Genomic DNA, 19,899 nt, shown 5'->3' on the forward strand with positions numbered 1-19,899 from the left:
GATGGCAAAAAGACAGTATCAAATTGGCCAGGCAGTATCTATTAGCCAGAGAAGGTCCACGGCCACCGACAGGGGTAGCGGAAAAAAACGGCCATATATAAAAAGGTAACGATCGTTCCCCCACAACCTCTGCTTGGAGAGTAGAGTAATCATCTACGTGTAAAACGTAAATGTTGCCTTTCCCGGGGCGGGAGAGAAACCCTACACCCGGACCCGTGGCGCGCCGGCTCGTCTGTTCTTGCGGCCGCGCTAATTGAGGAGGCGTGGCCAGGACCTACCAGAGGTGCAAAATAACAAATTAAAAATAGATGAGCTGCGAAACGGTCCCGTCAGTTGTTTCAAAAACTCAGGAACGGGGCAGTCAAGAGGAGGTCACCTGGAAGAGGCGAATTCTGAAAGTCATACGAACTTTGGAGCACTCTTTCCCTGAGATTCGCTGGATTTCCTATTCCAACCAGACGTTACACCGAGGTGAGGAAGCGTTTGTTGTTTGTTGTAATGTTTGTGTCAACCGTTTCGCACCTACGTGTGTGACAAACGTAAGTCTTCACTCGTCCCAAGGAGGTGAAATCGCTTTATGTCACATGTAGACGAAACATTTCGTGTCCTCGTTACTTCAACCGATCTCGAGCTGCATGTGGTTTTATAGCTGCACATGTCTCTCGTGAAGGTGTACGTTCGAGCTAGTTGAGTTTATTCTAAAGAAAACTTTCTATAGAAATGACTCCATAGTCTTGAGTTATTCAGTTCCTTGCAAACAAAATCGTTACCAGTTTTATGTTACCTTTATTTGTTTTGAGGGAGCACAAATATTTTTAACTTTATAATTTTACCCGTCCCGAGTCACTACATCTTCCCTAAAAACTCATTGAGATTATTCTCGTAAAAATCATCATTCCGTATTCTTCGCATTGTTTAGAAATACACACGCGTAAGCAGTAGGCTGTAGAAGTTACAGCTGTATGCGAAAATAGGCGTACAGAACAAGAACGGTACAAGTGCGCACTCCCCCTTTTTAACACCCTCTTTTGAGCAAAATAGGATCAGAAAAGTAACTTGTACACTTTGCATGACCATGTGTGCTCCACCCTTTTCACACTAAACAAGAACAGATTAGATTCGTATGGTTTCTTTCCGTTTGATGTCAGTAGTTGTCACCTTCCTGTGAAATACTCAACGAGAGAATTTTTACACTTTCAAATAGGATTAAAATTATCTGAAGTGCCTTCGTGACAAGGTGCGAAATTATTGATGTGGAAATGAAATGCAGTTGTTCTCACTGCATTTTACTTTACGTGAACTTGTGGTATGCTGATATTGTGATAATGAACGAAATCCTTGCTTTGTAGCTTCTACTACTCTCTGTCATGTAGTCTTCAAAAGCGGCTGGAAAGAGTAGAAATTTGCCAAAGATACAGATAACATGCCAGGGAAATTAGCTAGCAAACATTACTTCTTTAGCGAACCAAACTACTGTTGGCCAATTTCAGTTTGCCAATTTCTGCTCTCCCAAACGTCTACGGATCCGAGCATGGAATGATTCGGCGACCAAGAAAGTTTTATGAAAACCTGTACCGTTAAAATAAAAATCCATTTACAGCGTAGAATTTTCAAAACTGGCCAGGCTGTATCCATTTGCCTGACAGTTGCCATTTCGCCACCCAAGCAACTGTCTGGATACACCCTGGCCAATTTGATTCTGTCTTTGCAGCCACCAAAAGCTTGGAGATAAAGTCATGATGTGCACAAAAGTTCGAGTAAGTTTTCATGTCTTCGCCTGCCTGTACAGTTGCCACCATGCCAGAGCTCGCCGCCGCGGCAAGAATCGACAGCTCGTCGGGAGACGAGAGCGACGTAGACCGCCGAGAGACGGTCCGCTACCACCCGGTGCTCTCCGCGGCCGAGCTCGAGGCCGAACGGGAGCGGGAACTCCAACAGAGGCGCACGGCGAGCGAGCGGGAACGCGCCCGAATGAAAGACATGAACCGAGCGTACGAGGCTCTACGGACCAAGCTTTCGCATCGAAGGGAACCAGGCAAGAAGCTGTCGAAGATTCAGTGTCTGAAGTTCGCCATTGAGTACATTTCGGACTTGGAGGAATCGTTGACGATGTCCTATAACGAGAGAACGGCGACGGCGGACTATGTCTACTGGGCTAAAACTCGGGGATACATTTGGGCCAAGGAAAAGGTATTTCTTAAAGACTTTCTTCTTCTCATTATCAGTAGGAAAAGTACGTATTTTCAATGGGCATGAAACCAAGTTCAGGCATTAGATACTTTTGTTTTGTCTGAAGTTGCGACTGTAGTTTTCGTGGCAGGTACTCGTACAACGTCAGTTTCGCGTGTTTTTTTTTGCCGAGCCTAGAATGACTGCATCTACTGGACAGGAATTGTTTCTCTCATAACTAAATTTTGTTTCCATTCTAATGTCTGTCAGTTTGTAGATTGTAAAAGTTTTAACACATTGGACTTGAAGCGAGAAACACATGTTCAGAGGCGTGATAGACCAGAAACACACTCTCTCCCAACATGGGGTGTTTTAACTCTAAGGCTTACCTTGACTGTGTTCGTCATTGGTCAAGCACTATCGTTTTGTTACATTTTTTATTTGAAAAATCATACCCGAAGGCTAATTGCTTTTACAGTCAAAAATCCAATAATAGGAAACAGACAACTACTGTCTGGAAAAACTTATACTTCTACTACTACAGTTGCTATTATGACGTTTGACTTCTTCCTAGTGGATAATGAATAGTCCCACATACTGCATAGTGAGTGGGTTTTGTGATCTTAGTAGAAACATAGTCTTTTGGTGATCTTCTAAATGATAAAAGGATGGAGAAATTGTGGTAACCGTCTGAAATAACCTGTTTCTGTCGGTCTCAAAGTGAGGACACTGGCTAACAAAATGTATTTTATTTCTCGCTTCATTTCCAGGCCGCACAAATGCCAAACGAAGGCCGCCGTCCCCCTGTTTCAAGTCTGCCATTCCCCGATGTTTCTACTACCTCAAAACACAACAGCAGCTCTGTCAACAACAATGACATAAATACAAACAACAACGCGCACATGTGTAGCCCAGTTCACCCCTCGCCTGTGGTCAGCCCTACACGCCCGGCTAGTAGTAACATTACGGTATACGGGTTCGATTCCCAGTGTGTACAGGACTACAGTCCGGCCAGTCTATGGACGCTGAGTAAAGAAAACAGTCAGGAGTACGATTCAAACGACGCGGAGTTGGCCTGGAGTGAATGGAGTACGGAACAGGGAACATGCGACATGGACGCACCTCAGCATTATCTACAAAGATATGACTCTTGTTTCGGCACCAGTACGGTTTGAAATGCTTCATACATGTTCAATAACATCGATAAGTTTCATATTTTCACATTACCGAGAATGTATACTAAAATATAATTGATTCGTAATATTCTATGTTATACATGTGGCATAGATAGCAGTTTACAGTAGTGAAGCCATGCAGTGAACCTTGTTTTAAAATTTAAGGGGGCGTAATTTGTGAGCCAGTTTATTTCCGTACAATGATTTTTTGTCGACCAGTTGTATGAATTTAATAGCTTTTACCAAGCTTCGGGAGCGGCTGAAAAGAGTAGAAATTGGCCATACACTGGTACTAGTAGACAGATACTAGTAACATGCCTGGTGGTTTGGTCCGCTATATCAACAAGGAGTACAGTTGACGTAGGTGGTGAATCACCTCTCATGGCATATTATCTGTCTATTTGGCCAATTTCTACTCTTCCCTGTCGCTTCCAAAGCCTGGTAGAGGCTATGAGTATGAATTTCTGGAATTTCGGACTGGTTGAAGGTTGAATATTCAACATGGCGGCGAAGGCCGACAAAGGGAAGGTGACAATCTCCTCCGTGCTGAGATCAGAAACGCGGCGACAAAAACAAGAAAACACAGAAATCCGTCTCAGGTTTAGCCCCCTGCCTGGTCTCACTTCTCTCGAGACCACCAAGTCCGTTGCTCCTGATCATAATCTCATGCTAATTACTGGGAGAACTTGTCGTTCCCAGCGGGGGGAAAATGAGTCCTGGTACGAGAGTGGGAGGGGGATCTTTCCCAGAAATGCACTTGACCGTGAGCTTTGTAATAACTTGAAGCAAATACAGTTATAACCATTTGACCGTGAACTTAACTTGATGCATTTATAGAAATACATTTATAGAAACATATCGAGACATATACTAGGATAGAGACTCATAGCAAAAAAGTACTGTATAGTTTATATGTTTTTCGTTGGTCCATGTCTTTGTGTTGAGAAAACGAATGTAATAAATCTTTATCTGACTCGGCATGTGTTTTCAGTACATGCTACGGCCAATTAAGTACACAAATTAAGTGTACATGTATTAGAAATAGATTGTACAAATGTATCATTGGTTTGCTGTAAAACGCACATTAAAGGAAAAGGATTATATAAACTCTCGTATTTCCTTTTGTTAATGTTGCTCATGCTTTCCAAGAACAAGAATGTTAAAACTTCAAAAGGAACTTAAATGAACTCCCATTTCGGTCTGCAATCGGGGCGGTGGTGAAAATGGTAAAAACATTAATAAAGTTCTTCATAAAGATTACTTGGTTGATACTACCGCTGTTTACAAGGTTTTGGAAGGTGCTAGCTTAGAAACTACAAAGTATTTGTCTTTTATACCTTCGTGAATCGTCCTGACATTTGGTTTTCTTAAAGAACTGGCGGGGTTCACTTTGCTCTTAAAGTGAGCGAATCTCGTCTTTACTGGGATTTACCGAGTCGGTTATTGGGAGCACGTGTGACCTTAGCCGTGTTCACAGCACCTCCAGATGACGACGTGTTCCATGAGGGGGGAGGGGGGCAGTCATATCACAACTAGTCTGCAGACGTCATGTCGTGACTGACCTTTTCCAATCGCCTAATTTTGTTCTCACTTAATCTCCACTAGAAGATCTTTGGTGGCTGTGAGACAGTATCAAATTGGCACGACAGTATCCAAAATTAGTTACCCGTTTTGCAGGGGTAAGAAAAAGGTACCAGTAGTACAAAAAGAAAGCAACACGTCAAAAAAAAGCTAAAGCTCCTTGGCGATGTAGTATATAAATATGTATACAATTCTGTATCTGTATCTGTGTAGCCGGTATAACCTCCCTTCGGCGTAACACACCAGCGCGTTTCTGAAATTCTGTGAACGAAACACGAGCCAAGCCCTGCATCTGCTTGGAGATTGTTTATTGTGGCATCTCCAGTTTTCCGTCTTGCTCTTCCAATCATTACAACAAACAAACAAACAAACAAACAAACAAACAAAGAAACAAAACAGTTTCAGAGAGGATGGCGATAGAGCAAATTGTAATAATTCTGCAAAAACAGGACCTAGCTAAGCTATACCCAGACTAACATGGGAGTGCTTCCAATTAAGCTTATCCCCTTCCTTGCACATGACCTGTTCCCGGGTTAAGAAACGTAAGCCCCGCACTTGGCACCTCGAGCTCAGTAGTACTCTGTGAAACTTGCTACGTGGGTGGGCATATATGCTTGTACTTATAGTTCCTACAGTACAAGATATTTTATCGTTGTAGACCGCACTCAGTGAAACGAATTGAAAAAAAAATTGTTAAAAAAAATCATATTGAAGCATAGAAAAGTAACATTTGCAAAGCAACTACATAATTTTTATCTTCGTATATGGTCTGCTCTGCTAATTCTTACTCAAATACATTAATATGTATGGCCAGACAGGAGTCTAAATCCCTACTACTATAAAATTGCAACATTATGTAACCCAACACCAGTTACCATGGTGAGAGGCGTCAACAAATCAGGTCATTGATCAGTGTTTGGAACGGAAGAAGAAGAGGAAACGTAGCAAAAACAATATGTTTTCCTTCGGTAAACATAATTAACCCACTACTTCTCCTGACATCTCAGTGTCAGTACTGAAACCGTCGTTGTTTATGCCCGGCCCGGCCGACGACCCTACTGTTTCCGAAATATTGGACACCGAAGATTCGCTCCTGTTCGGTCTCCCATACTTCTGTAACTTGTACACCTGTCCCTTGATATCCGCCTCCCTCGCTTTCACATACCCTCTATACACAAGGAGAACAATTCCCATAATAATTATGATTCCCTCTTTCGCCATGAACAGGTAAAAAGTACTGGATAACTTCGTGATGTTAAAGAGTAGGCTCAGTGCTTTCTGCACGGTAGAACCCTCGGCGTCGTTTCCGTACTGGACGGCTATGATGATCCGCACACCGAGAAGGAACACGTTCGAAATGACGACGAAGACTTCCGTGTACCAGCGACTGTTTTCCGAGTATTTCCGAGTGCTGTCCGACTTTTCCCGATCTTGTTCCGAAGAGTCCCGATGTTTACCCGAGCTCCCCCGAACGTCGAAGACCACCACCACGAAACTGTAGCAGACGAAGATGTAAGTGACTCGCGTTAAGACGGGCCAGTCGACGAAGAAGGTAGCTTTTTCAACGATTTCGCTGATCAGATTCGTAGCGTCCAGTCCCTCAGTCAGCCACAGCTTGCACACCTCTATGTGCTGTTTCAGCTTTGACACGCGAACGCGTCTGTTCTCTGCTTTGTAGTCGAAATCCAGGAACCTGGCGACCACCAGGACAGCTGCGGACATTTGGATGAACAGGAACATCTAAGGAAAAGAGATGAAAATTTATTCAAAGAAGTCTTTTATTCAAAAGAAATTGAAGTTTATTCAAATAATTTCATCCGAGTTACATGTGGCGAGTCTATGATAGTGCGAAGACTCGTGCGTGCACTTTAAATTTGCTGGCCAAATTGGTCTGTTTTGACGTAGACTGCGTTGTCGTATCTATGTCTATCACATTCGAACTTTGGAACTACTTAAACTTTAACTCTGAAAACAAGGCAATCAACGTCACACATAAAAAAATGCTCCCTCCTCCCTTCATCGTACCTTTCGGAGCATCTCGGTGTGGTTGCGCAGTGTCTCTGTTGTAGTGTCGTCAAAGGCAGACAGCGACTCTTCTTCGCACGGCTTAGAGGAATTTGGTCCTCTCTGACACGCTAACGTTGGCGATACTTTAACAGAAACGTTTATTGCAGTCGTGCTTGACTCAACCGTTGCTGACATTGCTGCGGTTCTCTGTGCAGTCGCTAGGGGCGTGCTTACACCTGTTGATGCTTTAGAAGCTGCTAGAGTGGTAGAATCAGTGGGATGCGATCCTAAAACACTGCCAGTAGTTGTTGTACAGTTGTCACCTGCTGTATAGCTCAAAGCGCGCCTCACGACGTTACGTGGATCAATAGAATTATTCTCTGGAACATTATTTTCTTCGGACTGGTTCTTGAGTGCCAAGGCTGAGGTGCAGTTTTCAAGTCTGACCGTTTCCTCTACACCCCCAGTGGAGTTTAACACCTTCACGACCAGCTCATCCCCGATGTCCCTGCCGTGAACGCTGCTCAGCTCGTCTCCTAGACACTCGGGTCGGAACGTGACCACCTGAATGAACGAAGGAATGAGTGAGTGAATGAATGAATGAATGAATGGTTTATTTGATCATCAATATGATCGAGTCAAAAGTACATCGCAAATATAGGCTGAATGGAGTACTTTTATATATTAAAAAACTGATGGCATTAGGCTCTTTACCAATTTACCAAGCAGAGAACAATATAATGTATGTCGGAGATCTGTTTCTGAGTCTGTTCGTTTAGGAGGTTGGTCATGAATGTATTTATTGGCCATGGACTGCTCTGATATCTTTTTACCTCCGGGGAAGGAGATATCCTTCCGCGAGGAGGTTTTACTATGGTTCGAAACATTTCTGTCAGCAGCTGTTTCTCGCGATCGGCTGGACGGATTTGTCTGTGGTTCGGTATACGTATTGCTATTGGGCTGCAGATGATGCAGAACGTTTTTGTTTAATTGCATATGTGTTTATGGGCGTCGAAATAAAAGGTTTTTAAGTGCTCCGGACACCCCCGCCATGCTGAAAATGGTAATTACCATGTTGTTAAGGAATGGGGCGGTTGCAGTTTTGGGTCTTAGCATTCAAAAGGGGTCAAACAGAGGGGTGTCTGGTTCCGATAAAAATTTTGGGTGACGGCGCAGCAATGACGGCGCGGGATGACGGCGGGGGTAATGGCGCGGGTGACGGTGCAGGCTGTCAGACTGTGAGACACGTTAATCAACAGTCCATACCGAACCAACCGTCAGTAGCCATCAAACACATACAAACATATTACGCACATAACTTTCATACTACACACAAACAAATAACCTAAACCAATAGAACACAAAAAAACCCGGAGGTTTGAAATCTACAATTTCCCTTGTTGTGTTTGTTCTAATGCCAGTCAGAAGGTGTACCACACAGAAGGTCGTGTGGCGTAGCGGCAGCGTGCTCGACTCGGAACCAAATGATCCCGGGTTCGAGTCCTGACTTGCCACCGATTTTGTGCCCTTGGGAAAGGCACTTTACACGACTTACCTGAGTATTATCTTGTCCTGTATACATCCTCTGCGTTGGTGGCGGCATAAAATAAATTGATATGACTTGAGCGTGCTGTCACCATGTCTTGTCATGAAATGTTGGAATATATGTATAAACTAGAAAAGTAACATTTGCAAAGCAAATGCATCATGTTTACCTTCGGATATGGTCTGCTCTGTTAATTCTTTCTCAAACACATTCACATACATGTATATCTATGGTGACAGGAGCCTAAATGCCTTCTCTGAAATTGCAACATGATGTAACCCATGTAACCCAACACCAGTTACTATGGTGACAGACGTCAACAAAAGAGGCCATTGGCCAGGTCAGGGGTTAGTGTTTGGAACAGAAGAAGAGGAAGAAGAAATGGAGCAAAAACAATATGTTTTCCTTCGGTAAACATAACAAAGGTGTACCACACCTGCCCTAAGGCAGCGTTCTCCCCCGCGTACCTACAGGTACAGACGTACGGCGTGGCGATGCCCGGCGGGGCCCCGGCCGGGGGAAACAGCCCGTCGGTCAGAGCGTCCCGACACAGGCAGGTGGTTTCCGCAGGCTCCCGTGGAAAGTCGTGCAGCCAGATCTCCACGTTCACCACCACGTAAATTATCACCTGTATGGTGAAGAACACCTGAGGCAGGTACCTGATGAAAAGAAAAAACAACACTCTAATTGAAACAAAATACATAAAGGCATATGCATATATTTATGAACATTTGTTCGAGAGAAAATTCAAGTGATCCAGTTTTAGATCCCTGAAGAGCTAATCTCCCACTGGTCGTGACAGAGAAGACAGACGCTATGACTGTAGGTAATCGTTCGTGACATTGTTGCTGGGTCATATGCACAACATACATTTGATATTCACAGCATGTACTCTTCAAAGAACTCAGATATAGCCTTAGGGCAATCCCCTCCATGTACACCTTTGTTATTTTTGTATGGCGTCTGAACTGGTTTTGGGGAACCTCGCACGAAAAACCACTAGGTTTCTGGCCTACCCAGTATGATCTTTCTATTGATGTTACTACATGATTTGTTTCTTTCTTGTGTGGAAATGACTGAGCTATTAAAGAACACAGGACGAAGAACACACCTCCCCTGTAGCCAGACGACATACGCCGCGAGGAGGATTGTGGGTATTCCATAGATCCAGACCCAAAATGGCCGCGTCTCCAGCAAGGTCACCCCTCTGACAACCGCCGCCCCGACCACTTCACCCAAGGTCACCTGAAGGTTAAACGTAGAAACTAGGTCTTCTACACGGTTCGAACAACGCCACGGTGTTTTAGAATGCAAGAAAATATTTCAGACATTGGAAGAATACAAAAACACAGTGTACCATTTTATTCACAGCAATGATTTTAATAAAACGGCTCACTGGCTTTTTGTATTCTTCAAATATTTTAGTACAAAGCAACGAGGGTATAGAAAGGAACCTCCAGGCCATTCTAGATAAAATGCTATACTGGATTTTTGTATTCATCAAATATCTTAGGACTCTTAGGACAAGGTCATTTTACAGCTAAAACGACGTACTGGCTTTTTGCATGCTTCAAATATTTTAGGACAAAGGAATTCTGTCAGGTAATTTTAGAAAGTTAAAATAACATAAATCTCTTTACCTGCACGTTCTTGTGTTCCTTGAGGACGAGGTACTGTAGGTAGAGTAGGTACCCGCAGTACGCCGACAGGACCGCCCACGACAGGACTGTCCCTATTCTCGGCACCCGCCATTTGGGTCGGCTGGGACGGCAACCTTCCGGCAACTTCTTACACTTCCCACACGGCATGATAACCCCGTATCCTGGTCACCGAAACGTCAGGAAATAGTCGATGTATCAACTGTTGTTTTATCCTTGAAGATAGAGCCAGCCGCTTAACATGAGAGACACACACACAAGAAGGGCAAGAAGACACTCCAGTTCCTGTCAGTGTGGTATAGTGGTGCCTTGGAGATCGTGGCTTTGTTTCAATCCCGATTTGGCCAGGAAACAGCTTCGAAGCGACTACAACCTTCACTGAGACCCTTACCCCGATGAAGCAAAGATTCTTCTGTAGAATAATTATTGGATGTCAATGGATATCTTACCGCGAGAAATCCGTAGCACCCAAAAGCAAAAACAACGTATATCTGCACTCTGTTGCACACAAACAATAAACGACTTCGATGAATTCGGAGAACCGATCCACCAGGTTGTGTCCACCCAGAAATTGTGCAGTCACCTCAAGCAGTGCAACCCTTCTGTAGAATGTTAATAAGGTCAAGCTGAAGAACACTGTCACGCAATTCAGGTAGGTTGTACATATACAATAAATCATAAATGTAAGGGTGACCATATGTATGCTACGTATATATATGTTCAGTTCAATGAATCCAAGAGGAGTAGAAATGCATGTATTGTTTTTTTTTTCGTTGTGCCGCGTCAAGTAATGTAGTGTCGTAGACCGACACTTGCCCCTATCATATACGTAATTTTAGCACTGTACCGTAAAGAAAGGTTCGTTGCTTGTTAAGGTTTCATACAAGTTCAGGAAAAAGTAGTGGAACTCCCCTTACAGTTTGCCGGTTTAGACATTACACAAGGTGTGCAGGTCAAAGACACAATAGAACGCAACAGAACACTCGTGCCTGAGGCCCATTACTTACGTTTCAACAACTCTGGGCAGACAGATTGTGATCAATAATTTAGATGGTTTCTTCGCCAGGAGTGATTCACTGCAGTTTTTCGTGTAAAGAACTTTGCTATTCATGGGTGTGAAGTGTTTATTACCTCATAATACGGACGTTTTGTTTTCGGTATTTCTGTTTGTGCGTGTGTTTCGGTATATCCGTATGCTAGACACGTTGCCAGCACTAACAGGAAGTTAGGTCAAAGGTCCCAGAAAGGTACTAGAAATGGTTACTCAATTTCCTGTCTTTGGAAACGTGATGCACGAAGAATGAAATTGTGATATTCTGTGTCCGTATTGTATAGCCGAGATAGCCACCCTAAGGCGTAACACATGGGCTTTTTCACAGCTAATTGTCTCTATGAATAAACGAGACCAAGTTTTCTTGGCGTTTATTGCATCTATAAAAGCGAAGCACACCAAAGCGTTTACAATCTCACAAAAATACTACAATATCAAAGATATAGTACAAGCCGGACAATTCTGTTATTTCATTACATTTTCTTCATAGTATATTTAGACACTACCAGACATAAGCCGCACTATAGTAATGTAGTTTCATACAATTGTATTAAAAATAGTACATAGCAAAGATAGAGCTTAAAATATAACAGATGTTACATTTTACCTATAAAAATCTCCAGCCTTGAATGTGTATGCCATTTTAAAACGTACATGTAAAGCTTCTGTGTACTGTATTCCAAATATCAACCTTTATAATTCTACGACGGATTTAAAACTATTTTTGCTGTTTAAGATTGTTTTGTTTTGTTCATGCTTTGTTGTGTAACACTGTTGAAGTGATGGTAAGAATAAGCAATTTTTGTGACAAAACAATACAGAAAACTGCGCATTTCTACCTTGCACACACACTGAGACCTATGATATTTTCATACAGATAGAGACTTTAACAAAGGTGTACTAGTAACAAACCAACATCTATATAAAGTATCTTCCTCAAGGATTGTCAGCCAATATATCTAGGTCTGAAGACCAATAAGACAAACTGTATTGAAAATACAATCTCTTCAATATATATAAATACGCTGTTTTTGTTATAAACTTTGGAAGTATACAGTACACGTACATGTATAATCTGAATACAGACGTCCCAACATTCCATTATAAAGCTTTTTAAGGGTTTTACGTGATCACATTTCATAATATAACAATTACATGTACAGGTACGATTTGATATACAGCTATATATCTTAGGGAGGGACAAAACTGTATTTACCTATTTCCTAGATTAAGGCCCACTTCAATGACAACTTTCTCACATAAAAACAAAAAATAATCTATAATCTTTTTGGCAGAGGTATTGACAGCACTAGCATCGTGAATGCCAACTGGAAATCAAAGTGTTTATGTGGTCACTGTGGTCAAAAATATCCAGGTTTACTGCCCTGAAGTCGCTTTGGGTTAGCCTGGAGTCCAGCCTTGTTAGGTTCAGTCAACTCCTTGTTAGCTTTAGTCCGCCGTTGGCTAATCTCCAAGCAGATCATACGGTGGCAATGCAGTATCCATTGGCCAGAGAAGTGTCCATTTCTCCTTCGGTGGCCGTACAAACTCCTCTGGCTAAAAGATACTGTCTTGCCACCGAAAGGGATCTGCTTGGAGATTAGGCGTTGGTGGGGTAGCGATCTTGGGGAGCGGACTAAAACTAACAAGGCTGGACTCCAGGCTAGCTTTGGGTGTCCCTAGTTTACCCCACGACACTGCCGATGATTTGCGCGGGGAGGATGACGACGAAGTAGACGGGTATGATGATGAGGACGATGATGAGGGTGGCGATGCCGATGCCCAGGCTGATCTTGGAGAACAGGTTTGCGTTGCTGGAGGAAGACTTCGCACCTTCCCGGTCACCGGAGTTCCACTTGGAGTCCACCTGTCCAAAAAAAAAAAAAACATGTCAAGAAAATTAGGGTGGCGTCCGGTGGTGTAGTGCATGCTAGAGCGCCCGACTATGAAACTGTGAGACCCGGGTTCGATCCCGAGCTGTACCCATGTCTGTACATGCGCCTCGACGTTTCGCCCTCGGGAAAGGCACTTAACACGACTTTCCTCACTCCACCCAGGTGTGAATGGCTACCTAACTTCGGTTGGGAAAAGTTGTATCGAGGTCACCTGGTGGGGCCGAATATTAATGGCAGCCGCATAGACCCTTGCGACAGTTCCACAAAGGTGTGTGTGGAGCAAATATTTTATAAGTACCATGTGTATCACGTAAACTAACCCAGACTAGTATACCCTACCTGACAGGAAAAGATGAGGGCGACGATTCCTGTCGGCCAGAAACAGCACATACAGGTGAAGAGCGCGAACCCGAAGTGGTCCGCTGGCTTGGAGTCCACGATCACCATCGTCGGCTGCATCCCCGCCACCTAGCGATAACAATTGGTATTACAACCACTGCTCAGTTTGGATTTGCACCGTATCTGTGACAGAGTGACACCTGTTATCATAGTGTATTCATTCTCGTTCTCCGAATTGGTTACCGGTACAGAAACATGGGAACGAAAACCTTCTAGTTTGTCAGCCTTTGTACAGTTTTACTAAAACTTCTAATAAACCTTAAAAGAGGTTCTGATAAACCACCAGTTGCACACTGGCGTCAGAAGCGGGTCGTACCCGGAAGCATTAAAGGCATTCAATGCGGTTTTTAGGGCATGGAAACCAGATTTTTCAAAGTCAATATTCTAATCAGTAATCTACATACTGGATTGAAAGAACACTATTCCAAAGTATATCGACATTTCTGGAACAGAAATACCGAAATTTCTGACGAGAATCGGTTACTGGAAGGACCTGGGTTGATTTTTACCGATCAGAAAACAAAGGACTCATCTTGAGGCTTGTTTCTGCAGTTTTGAATATGCTAATGTGGGACAGCATGTGTCACTATCATACAGATTGCCTTATTCAGAATATTTCCAGTTTTGCCGCCATGAAATTGCATTGGATGTCTATAATGACACATGATCTCACCACGACGGTTTGCTGCTGCCCCGGCTGCAGAGGCTGGGGGTACCCGGGCTGCACGGGCTGCTGGGCGTAACCCGGCGGCGCAGCGTACCCTGGCGGCGGCGGCTGGTACTGCGCCTCACCCGGCGGTGGGTACCCTATAGCGCAATATAGACACAATCTGGTTATGTTGATGAACGTTAGACATCCAGGTAATAAGATACACACAAAAACAGTTATTCAAGCAAATGGATATGGTTTGCTGATTTTGAGATTTCTCTCTCCAGTGTTACTGTCCAGTGTTACTGTCAACACTCTCCAGTGTTACTGTCATGGCGAAAGGTAGTGGACGCTACCTGAAACGTCTGACCGTTTCCAAAATCATATCCAGTTGCTCGAGTAACTGTTTTTGGCGTACAATCGGGCAAGCTTAGCATGTCCAAGAACAATAATATGTGCAAGTACAACTGGCAGGTATCTTAAGAATTCAAACATGTCCATTATCAGTTCAGTTGGCTGTTCAGCATAGGTCACGGTCGTTGAGACCAACTTCATCCTCTGACACGTTCATATGCTTTACTGGTAATATAGTATAGTAATAAGAGAATTACATTAATATTCGTGTAATTCCTACAAATCCAACAGAACTATAGAAGTAATTAGAATGATACGATGTATGTTTGTCTGCCTTACAGACTATACCCTACACCAGGCCTTTCTATGTGAATACGGATCGTAGAATTCGGCAAAAAGGAGAGTAAAAATATTAAATTGGTCAGGGGAGTCCGGCAGCGGGGAGGTTGTTCCTTTCCCTCCGAGCCATTCAAACCACAAGGCGGCCAAACTCCCCTGGCAAATATGCTCCTATATACAGCCAGCGTAGTTAGTCTGGTAGAGACTAAACCATGGACCACGTTTTGAGATCTGATGAAATATTGCTATACCTCTAGTGGCCTAGTTTTCTTGAATGGCCGATATGTTTTATGCATGCTGCATGTGATAGAGATGAAGTGAAAGGGACAGTTACTCATCAAATATTTATCGTTATAACTGAGATAGAGAATAATGAGACGTCCCGAGAGAGCTGTCTGAAAACGTTCTGAGAAATAAATTGTTGTAATGGGAGATTTTCGACCTTGCAACGCCGATTATGCACAGGGTGTTTGGACGATACATAGCAACAAGCATAAACGCGGGCTTTGTCTTCTTGTTCAGTCTCAATTATGGGTAATTTTTCACCCGGGAAAGCTGTTTGGAAATATGTATGTTCACTGCTTCACTTACGATTAGACCAAGGAGGTCCCTATTTAAACTCCTTGATTAGGCAAGCCTGCATTGCTGTAGCAAACCGCTAGGGGTATAATATTGAGAATGATGGTGAAGAACTACAATTATGTGAAGTCGCGAGTTCAACGGTGGAGACAAATTTAAATTTTGGGTATAAAAAATGGCACATTTTTCACTTGCGTCTTTATATGTAAATGGTTTATTCGCAAATTCACACAAAACTAAAACAACATTGCAGCCTAATAATATAATGTAAAAAGGGCTGAATTACGCAGTTTCAGGGAATACACAGTTGTACAAAATATCATTATTTCGCAAGCCATGTTCTACTAATCGTCAGACGGTTTCCTGTTTAACCTTTCATCTATAAAGGATGCGGCGGGTTAAAAAGTCCTTTAATAGCTCCTTAGTCCAACACTGCACGCCTTCGACAAGCACAACCACCTCCATTCCGCACGGAAATAGCACCACTTCACATCTGAAAGCCCTTCACAGTGTTTGCCACAGACGCCAGGTGAAGCCTCCGTTCTTAACATCACCATGGTAGCTAAACCGGCCGCCTTAGCGCTTACTCTGACTGTTGTTAGTAGTGGTGTGTGGCTCCAGGTAATGCAATTGTGGCCTTGGTTTTGTAGAATGGAGAGTGAATCATGTTTTCATTTGGTCGGACTGCAGTGAAAACGTTACATTGTTGGACCCACTGTGCTTATTTAATAACGCTTGTTGACATTTTTCCTGCTTTGTTTTCCTGACATTTTTCCTGCTACACATTGTTGGTTTATCGTGCCGGATTGCACTGGAGTGAGTCAGTGTTCCTGTTGAAGTACATTATAACGTGCTATTATCATGCTTGCTACCTCTTTTAGGGGCCCGATATTGTTCTGTAATTGTCATATTTATTGGAGGAAAGGCCTACGTAGATTGACTGCAACACCCCCTTTCCTCTAGATGCAGCGACCGCTTAGGTTACAGCAAGTAAATTCTATGGATGACATCCTCTGCAGGCACCAAAACTAGTGCGCGCGGGCGAATGAGAAAAAGAAATTCAGCTAGAAAAAAAATGCTGCTAAACCACAGAAAAACAAATCTGGGATTGTGAATTCGCGGCCGTACATAGTGACGTATACGACATGCATGCCAGTACATGCTGGCCTTTGCGACATTTTTGAGTCGGCACTGTACTGATTTCTTGAGTTCCGTGGAGCGTCGGAAGACTGGGTGTCATAGTGATAACAAGCGAAAATCAATGCGCGCGTGGATGTCATCCATAAAGTTAAGGCAGTGTGGCCTTACTGCCCTTAATGCCAGTCCCGGCATGTAGGGCAGCGACCGCAGAGCCTCACCAAAGATCTGACAGATCACGCGACGAACTTCAGTGATATAGAACCACTTTTAAACGCTTTGTGTGCAGGCGCAAGGTCGTGTGGTGGTAGCCTCTACCAGGCTACGTAGAGGCGGCTGGAAAGAGCCGAAATTGGCCAAATCGACTAAAAAGACAGATAACATGCCAGGGTGGCAAATTCTACTCCTTAATTTAGCAGACTGACTCTCCCGGCATGTTATCTGTTGGTTTGGTCAATTTCTGCTTTTTCCAGCCTCTTCTGAAGCCTGTTTTTCACGCCCTGGTAGAGGCTTGCCGGTTGGGAGGAATTTAGGAAGTTCAGGAATTGAGGAAGTCACAACAAGCTCTCATCCTGCAAGGTTTCTGTTGTAAGCCCGTTGAACTGAGACGGTACGTCAAATCATCTCTTGGGCTGTGCCAATAAAGTAAAAAGAAGAACTCTGAATGTTTCCCGTAAATTTAACATCAGTTCCGATTTCTTGTTGTCCTTGTTCAGGTTAGAATGAAGTCAAATACTTATACGGTACAAGTACACTGCCTCATACGCGGAAATATGATACCCTGCGCGCCGGTAAACACTTGTAAACATCATTAAGTACAGGCCAGGGTCGTCTTTTGTTTGCCTGTCCAAGAATGATCTGCACACTCTAACAACTTGACCTGTACATATCTGCCGGCAGGCAGCCTAATTAAACTACAAAGAAAAGGGCGTTGTTGTTGGAAACTTACGTCAGACGACTGAGTACTTCAAAAGTCTACCTTAATCAAATTTTATTTCAATCTGTTCCTTTTTATCCGTTTTTCTGTGCCCACGTAATGGGAATTACGCGACTACAAGCTTGGCATTGCACCAGTAGCTACTTGCAAAAAAAGCACCCGCCTTCGCATATTCATTCATTCATTCTTTATTTCAGGTAAAAAACCCATATAACATGTACAATACATCATTAAAATAATACAAAAACACTACAGACATACAAGTAAAACAGGAAGAAACCTAAAAGCATAACAAATGGTAGGTCTTCCGAAAGAATGAATTCCTGTAGAAGGCATCGGAATGAATTAAGCGACAGATTGTTGCGTTATTGGAGGAAAATAACCTTTTTAGAAAAGAATAACAAATTCTCCTCCTCCTGGTTTCAAAAGTGTCAATATAGTTACAGACAAACATTTCACTCGCGCTGCAACGCCGAGGCAGATTCATTATGATTCTAAAACAATTATCATAAGCCACTCTGCACTTATACAAAACACCAGAGCTTACAGAGCTCCATAACTGGGCGCCATATAGCTGGGCGCAATACGTTGAGGATGACAAAATAGATGTATCTATCTGTATCTGTATCTGTATAGCCGGCATAACCGCCCTTCGGCGTAACACGCCAGCTTCGCAGGCACGCGGCGTGGCGGCAGCACGACTTGTTACATCTAACCCTTCAACATCTAACTCTCGTAGATGTGCGCACACACCGTAGTTCTATTCTGTCGTTTGCAATCTTCCCTCACGTTTCGTCACGCAACAACAACAGTCGATGCAGCCAACCCTGTTATTTATATTTCCGACCTACCGGTTGTGGTTAGTGACACGAATGTTTCATGCATTCAAATGAAGCAGTCACCGTGTAAGATCCACATCTATGGCGTGATTCCTGTGTGGTTTATAGACGATAATATGAACCTCGCCGCATTATTTTTTCCTTATGAATCTAAATGAATATTTCATACATTTCTGAGTTCACAATGAGATCTTGTTATTTTCATAAGACCAGCTCTTACAACTATACCCAACCCTACTCCACCACTACTCTCAAGTTCATTGTTCAAAATTCGCAGGACCAATGATTGAAAAGAAAATACATTATTCTAAACATTTAGACGTGAGAATTTAAACATTTGACACATAGAATATCATGAATCAATATTTCCATTATAACCTAATGTGAACCTGACCTGCGTGTGTATTTAGAGAACAAAGGTTTCAAAGAATGTTTCCGTGTTCATAGTTTTTTCTCAGCACTTCCGCTTCTCAACACACACACACACACACACCTTGTGCTCTATTATTCTACTGCTGTACAATATAAAGTCTAGCTTTTTAGTAAAATGAGAGCTATTTGAAGAAGGAGGGTATTAAAAAAAGATGAATAACTTGAGATGAAAGAAATGATTAACATTAACAGTAGATGATCAGTATATTGTAATGTTGTAATATAAAGACTTTTAGCACTTAGCATTATGTAGCGGTTCAGTACTCAATAGTTCATATTTATATCCTCTAGACCTCTTTTAGTCACAAATGCATTTAGCCCACCTGTGCTGGAATATGTATATATAATTAAGATTCATTCATTCAATATTTTGAAGTTGAGACACTAGCTCACCTTGTTGTTGCATTTCCCACACTTTGTATTCTATAGTTCTTCAAACTAAAATCTAGCGGTCTTGTAAAATGAGAGCTAGTTGAGAAAAGAGGAGAAAACATACTAGATAACAATAGAAATGATTAACATTATGATTCATATTTTCAAGTTGAGATAGACATTAGCTCACCTTGCTGCTGCATCTCCATTCCGGCCATTTTGGGGTCAGGCGCAACGGCGGCCATGTTTCACGGGGTCGATCCTTCACTGACAAAAAAAAAAATATCTCCCAGACCAAAGAACCAATAATCCTTCGAACAAAGACTTGTCTCTGATCCGTAGTGACACACGGGGTCCGAAACTAGGTCGCGAACACAGCTCTGGATCGCAAGAAACAATACGGGAGGTATGTTATAGACGGTTTAGTGTGCGGCACCGTTTTCTACTAGACTCGTTGAGCAGGAAGAGAAATTATGCGTGACGGAGCATCACAGGTAGCCTGACCTGGAGTCCTGTCGGCCAGGGCAACCGGTAAACAAAGAGCCGACGCGACAAAATACGTAGGCGGCTGTGAATGCACCGGGCACTTAACGGGGCAGCAATCATCTCTCAGCCACGCAGGGAGGTTAATAATGTGTTTACCGTCGCTGTAAGAAACAGGAGGAGCCAGTAGAAACAGATAAAAACCCACTGGTCCCGGGCCGGGGTTCGAACCCACGACCTCCCGAGCACCAGCTTCCAACTCCGACGCTCTAACCACTCTGCTAAAAGGTCTAGACC

General features: G+C 43.1%; 3 protein-coding genes across 3 annotated transcripts; 1 reads left to right on the forward strand and 2 right to left on the reverse strand.

The window, feature by feature from the left end:
- The first annotated feature begins 1,797 nt into the window (after positions 1 to 1,797).
- LOC109480476 lies at positions 1,798 to 3,344 on the forward strand. Its single transcript, XM_019782671.1, has 2 exons — positions 1,798 to 2,190; positions 2,940 to 3,344. The coding sequence occupies exons 1-2, from the start codon at positions 1,798 to 1,800 to the stop codon at positions 3,342 to 3,344; spliced, it is 798 nt and encodes a 265-aa protein (XP_019638230.1).
- A 2,559-nt stretch (positions 3,345 to 5,903) lies between these two features.
- On the reverse strand, positions 5,904 to 10,297 carry LOC109480478. The gene is made up of 5 exons (XM_019782673.1): positions 10,119 to 10,297; positions 9,590 to 9,723; positions 8,915 to 9,137; positions 6,951 to 7,496; positions 5,904 to 6,665 (listed from the first exon to the last, which is right to left on the reverse strand). Exons 1-5 carry the CDS (start codon positions 10,284 to 10,286, stop codon positions 5,904 to 5,906), a joined length of 1,833 nt encoding a protein of 610 aa, XP_019638232.1. The 5' UTR covers positions 10,287 to 10,297.
- A 2,472-nt stretch (positions 10,298 to 12,769) lies between these two features.
- On the reverse strand, positions 12,770 to 19,606 carry LOC109480469 (proline-rich transmembrane protein 1-like). Its single transcript, XM_019782664.1, has 4 exons — positions 19,310 to 19,606; positions 14,155 to 14,288; positions 13,422 to 13,550; positions 12,770 to 13,054 (listed from the first exon to the last, which is right to left on the reverse strand). The coding sequence occupies exons 1-4, from the start codon at positions 19,362 to 19,364 to the stop codon at positions 12,872 to 12,874; spliced, it is 501 nt and encodes a 166-aa protein (XP_019638223.1). The 5' UTR covers positions 19,365 to 19,606; the 3' UTR covers positions 12,770 to 12,871.
- Positions 19,607 to 19,899: the final 293 nt, after the last annotated feature.

This window comes from Branchiostoma belcheri, unplaced genomic scaffold, assembly GCF_001625305.1.
Source record: "Branchiostoma belcheri isolate BF01 breed outbred unplaced genomic scaffold, Haploidv18h27 scaffold51, whole genome shotgun sequence".
NCBI lineage: Eukaryota > Metazoa > Chordata > Leptocardii > Amphioxiformes > Branchiostomatidae > Branchiostoma > Branchiostoma belcheri.

Coding starts and splice junctions, on each gene's coding strand:
- LOC109480476 (XM_019782671.1), top strand. CDS start 1,798: ATGCCAGAGCTCGCCGCCGCGGCAAGAATCGACAGCTCGTCGGGAGAC. Junction 2,191..2,939: donor ACATTTGGGCCAAGGAAAAG/GTATTTCTTAAA, acceptor CTTCATTTCCAG/GCCGCACAAATGCCAAACGA.
- LOC109480478 (XM_019782673.1), bottom strand. CDS start 10,286: ATGCCGTGTGGGAAGTGTAAGAAGTTGCCGGAAGGTTGCCGTCCCAGC. Junction 9,138..9,589: donor GTCGTCTGGCTACAGGGGAG/GTGTGTTCTTCG, acceptor TCTTTTCATCAG/GTACCTGCCTCAGGTGTTCT. Junction 6,666..6,950: donor ACACCGAGATGCTCCGAAAG/GTACGATGAAGG, acceptor TCTTTTCCTTAG/ATGTTCCTGTTCATCCAAAT.
- LOC109480469 (XM_019782664.1), bottom strand. CDS start 19,364: ATGGCCGCCGTTGCGCCTGACCCCAAAATGGCCGGAATGGAGATGCAG. Junction 14,289..19,309: donor AATGGAGATGCAGCAGCAAG/GTGAGCTAATGT, acceptor ATTGCGCTATAG/GGTACCCACCGCCGGGTGAG. Junction 13,055..13,421: donor CCCTCATCTTTTCCTGTCAG/GTAGGGTATACT, acceptor TTTTTTGGACAG/GTGGACTCCAAGTGGAACTC.